This window comes from Sciurus vulgaris (genome assembly GCF_902686455.1).
Source record: "Sciurus vulgaris genome assembly, chromosome: 11".
Classification (NCBI taxonomy): domain Eukaryota; kingdom Metazoa; phylum Chordata; class Mammalia; order Rodentia; family Sciuridae; genus Sciurus; species Sciurus vulgaris.
In genome coordinates, this window is record NC_136472.1 from 25,638,955 (window position 1) to 25,643,579 (window position 4,625).

Sequence of the window (4,625 nt, forward strand, 5' to 3'; positions counted from 1 at the left end):
GCATCCAACAGCCCAGGACTTTCTCTGACATGAGCAAAACATAATTTTCAAAATCAGCCAGTTAATATTTATACAATTATATCAATTCATTTACAGAGTCTTTCCCCAGTAACATCCTTTATCTAATACAGGACCTGATCCAAGATCCCACCCTGCATTCAGTTGTCATCAATGTTTAAACTGCAAAAATTCAACCTTTTTCTTCATGTTTGAAGGGTGAAGGGAAGTAATTTTACAGAATACTCTAGTTTGGGTTTCCCTTATTCCTTTTTTCATGATTACACTAAGGTTATGTATTTGGGGTAGAAGTACTACATTAATGATGTGTGTTCCACCAGTGAATCACATAAGGAGGCACATGGCATTGACTGACCCCACTCCTGGTGATATTAACCTTGGGAAATGGTGAAAAGAGGCTGTGAAGTTATAGTTTTATCCACTTGAAATTAATAACTAAGTTGGTGGGAGAGTCAGTATTTAAAACTTTATTTCTCAATGAACATATTTAATGGCAGAGTTGGATATTGTTAAGAGCACTTTAAAAAGGTAGGTGATTCAATTTAGCACAAATGTCTTTATGATCTGTTACAATGTCTTTATGATCAAATGTCTTTATAATCTATTACACAGTAAATTCACTATAGTAAATGAGTCTAAATGAAGAGCAGAAATAGAGGTACATAGTTCTACTCAAGAATATTTACCACAATATCATGAATAGTAGTAAAAACATTAGAAACAACTTAAAATGACTAGTTAGGTTATGGAATATCCATAAGGAATTACACACAATTAAAATAAATTTTTTGAAGATGGACAAAAGATAGAATACCACTAATATATCCAGTGAACTTTCCTTCCACCTATTATGCCCATTCAGTTTGGACACAGTATCACTCTAAACACAAGAACAGTACCAAGGCTCAGTCTCTATTTCTCATCTAGTTTCACCGTCCTGGTCCACAGTCTCTTCATGGCCTTCTTCACTTCAGCATTTCTCAGGGAGTAGATGACAGGGTTGAGGAGTGGGGTTATCACTGTGTAGAACACGGCTACCATCTTGTCTGCAGGCAGAGTGGTAGAAGGCCTCAGATAAATGAAGACACAGGGTACAAAGAACAACATAACCACAGTGATGTGGGACCCACAGGTGGAGAGGGCTTTGCGTCTACCCTCAGAACTCCGAGTCCTCAGATGAAGCAGGATGACCACATAGGATGTCAAAAGGACCGAAAGACTGATCACATTCAAGGTCCCCCCATTAGCAACAATCAGCAGACCAACGAAGAAGGTGTCTGAGCAGGAAAGTTCAAGTAGGGGAAGCACATCACAGAAATAGTGGTCAATCACATTGGGGCCACAGAAGGGCAGTTGGAAGATGAGAAGGATCTGGGCAAAGGAATGCATGAAGCCTCCCGCCCATGCCATTCCCACCAGGACCATGCACACTTGCTGGCTCATGATGGTGGTGTAGTTGAGGGGCTTGCAGATGGCCACATAGCGGTCATAGGCCATCACCGTGAGTAGTGACATCTCAGTGCCCCCAAAGAAGTGCATGAAGAAAAGTTGTGTCATGCAGCCCCACCAAGATATGGTTTTCCTTTCAACCAGTAGATCTGAGATGAGCTTAGGGGCCGTAGTAGAGGAGTAGCAGATCTCCACAAAGGACAGGTAGCTGAGAAAGAAGTACATGGGTGATCCCAGACTTCTGCTGGTCATGACAGTGAGCACAATGAGGAAGTTCCCCAGCACGATCGCCATGTACAAGAGCAGAAAAATCACAAAGCAAACTCTCTGCACCTCCTGATTGGGAGACAGTCCCAGGAGGATGAATTCAGTCACATTGTATGTAACAGCCATGAGGTCACCACCAAGAGGCAGCTATTTGGGTGGTGTGACCTGAAATGATACAAAAGTCTTCTTCATAAAGTAAGTGAGTTATATGGAGACACTCACCTATTTGAGATGTTTGTGAGCTAGGATTTGAAAGATGTGGGGGAGTTAGTGATGTATAGAAAGGGAAGAGCATTTCAAGAATCCAGACAATGACTGTAAGTGCATCATGGCAAGTGGATAGAATAAAGGAAAGAATAACAAAAAATAAAATTGTGGAGAGACTCATTCCAATTTATGAAGAACTATTAGGATTATGGGTTTTATTCTACAAAATATGGGGATTCACCAAATATACTTGTCACTTGGAAAGTAAAATCATTTTGTATTCAGAAGTTGGACTAATGGAAACAGAGCAGAGGAAGGGAGACCTATTAAAAATCAATAAATCCCCTCATTGAACAATGTAGGGCAGCCAGGAGAGTGTTCTTGTGTCTATATAATTGATCTTTCTACTGCCTTTGCATATTTTCAGTTATCCTTTAACTGAAACTTTCCTATATCATTCTTCTCTTTGCTTGTTTCCTAAAATTGGTTTCCAAAACAGTGTTCTCAACCTGTCCACGTGCCCTTCAGAAGCTTCAGAAGAGATGTCTTGTGATATACCTCCCTGAAATCAGCAATCTCAGGAGGACCCTAAGGCTTTGTCTGAGCTCTTATTTCTACTCCTCTCCTAATTCTTGTGCTCTACGTTTTTGTCACTGTGTGACCTTCTTGCTTTCTAAGGTTCCATTCAATCCATGCACAATTCTCTTTGCCAGCATTGTCATTTCTTCCAATCATATGTAGCCAGTGCCAACAAAGCTCCCCAGCTTGTGCCCACTCATTTTCTGACTCATCCTTCTTCACATCCTAGTCTTTCAACATATCATCATCACCAAGACTACCCAATGATTGATTTTCAGACTATGCTGCTCCATGCTGGACTTTGTTCAAGCTAACTGAGGTCAGCGTGGTCTCATTCAGAGAGACTCCAGGATACCGGAGCCTGGGAGCCAGACAACTTGCACTCATGCCACAGAGTTTTTCTGCAATGCTTGAAGACAGGCTAAGGTTGTTAAAGACCACCAGGAGGCTGAGGGGGCTCACGGAGAGGACTTACAACTACAGAAACAAGAGAAGGCAAGGTCCATCCCCCACTTCATAGATCACTGGGAAATTCTACCAAGTCATTCAGGAAAGAAAGCACTGCCAACATTCTGGACACCTGGGTTCATGTGAAGGTTTTTTCAAATACTGTCTATGTGATATCTAACAAGTTCTTTAATCTCGCTGAGACTCAAGGCCCAAACTATAACATGCAAATCATACCAAGACACCATGAATCCTACTCCTCGTACCATTCCAGGATATTAAGTTGCCATCCTGTGTGCTGCCTTGAATTCCTCGCAGTTAGAAAATCCATGTTGTAAGAATAGAGGGTCTCACAACCCGTAGCCCCCTTTCCCTCAGGGAATTTTGGAATAATAGGACTTCACACTGGATTATATTATTTTATATGCCCACCTGCCCTGCTGCCATCTGAGACTCCTGAGGAGAGGCCACATCTTCTCACTACTGCATCTCCACTACTTGCTCATGTGACCACCCCTAATAGTACTCAGTGAGTGTCACCGGGGTGAGTGACAGTGGATGTGTGTCTTCCCTGGCCTTCTTAGCATGGTATTTGCTACATCATAAATTTTCAGTAAACATTGTAACAACAAAGGCCCCCAAGGTCCAAGGCCATACCTTCTCCATTTCTGAATCCTGGAGCCAGCACAGGGCTGTCCTCACACCCACATTGAAGAACTTTGTAAAACATCATTAACCTAAGTCCCATTTCCTTTGCTTTAAGAGCGAAATCAATCATCACTTACCAAAGAAGTTCATGTTCACAAAGCAAAACTGACACCAGTGTTTCTGTAACTTTGCTCTTCTCACCTCAGCAACCTGTTCTGAAGAAAGGGATGCAAATTCCTCCCTAAGAACAGCCCTGGGCTCATGCAAGCTGCCAGTTAGCCAATGGAGAAGCATTAGGCCAATCTAGGACCAGAACTCCTGCTTGCCAGGAGACCCAAGATGGGGAATCTGTTCCACTTGCAGCCATAGTCTTGGGAATATGGGAGACTGAGGCATCAGAGTCTCAGATCTACCTGACACTTAAAAATAGGAGTAAAGTCGACTCACCTCCCAGGTGTTCCCCACAGAACTAAGAATGCTGACAGATCAGCCTTAAGTCCATAGTGCTTAAGGGACACCTAGGGAGAAGGTATGATCAAGTGAGAGGAGGTCTCCATGGATCTGTACCTTTTCCCCTTCCTAATCAGGCAGAAGATCTCAGGGGACGGAGGACCTCACAGGCCTTTTAGGGAAAAGAAAAGGAATCAATGAGAAATGTGAACGTATTAAATTCACCCAGTGCTCAGAGCACTCACCTGAATGGAGCTGTTCACAGGCAATGATACCACACCTGCTCATCAGGAACTTAATCATATGACTTGCCATAAACTGACAGTACTCAAGAGGGTGGGTCTGAGCTTAGGAAAACTGAAATGGCACCTCTCAAAGCCTGTGGTGTGGAAGAGGTATAGAGGGGTAGTTCCCAGCCAGGGGTGATTTTACCCCAGAGGACTCTGGGTACTGTGAGGAGCCATTGGCTGTGGTCCAAGGTGGCTGGTGAGGGAGGTGCTGCTGACATGAAGTGGGGAGAACCGAGGGGAGTGTGACACATCCTCCAAGGCACAGGATTG

General features: G+C 43.3%; 1 protein-coding gene across 1 annotated transcript; it reads right to left on the reverse strand.

Moving 5' to 3' along the window:
• Positions 1-616: 616 nt before the first annotated feature.
• Positions 617-4,376, reverse strand: LOC306639061 (olfactory receptor 4X2-like). The gene is made up of 2 exons (XM_079102500.1): positions 4,307-4,376; positions 617-1,803 (listed from the first exon to the last, which is right to left on the reverse strand). The coding sequence occupies exon 2, from the start codon at positions 1,759-1,761 to the stop codon at positions 931-933; it is 831 nt and encodes a 276-aa protein (XP_078958626.1). The 5' UTR covers positions 1,762-1,803; positions 4,307-4,376; the 3' UTR covers positions 617-930.
• Between the last annotated feature and the right edge of the window lie 249 nt (positions 4,377-4,625).

What these genes read in the sequence shown, in the direction of transcription:
- LOC306639061 (XM_079102500.1), bottom strand. Translation starts at nt 1,761, where the DNA reads ATGGCGATCGTGCTGGGGAACTTCCTCATTGTGCTCACTGTCATGACC.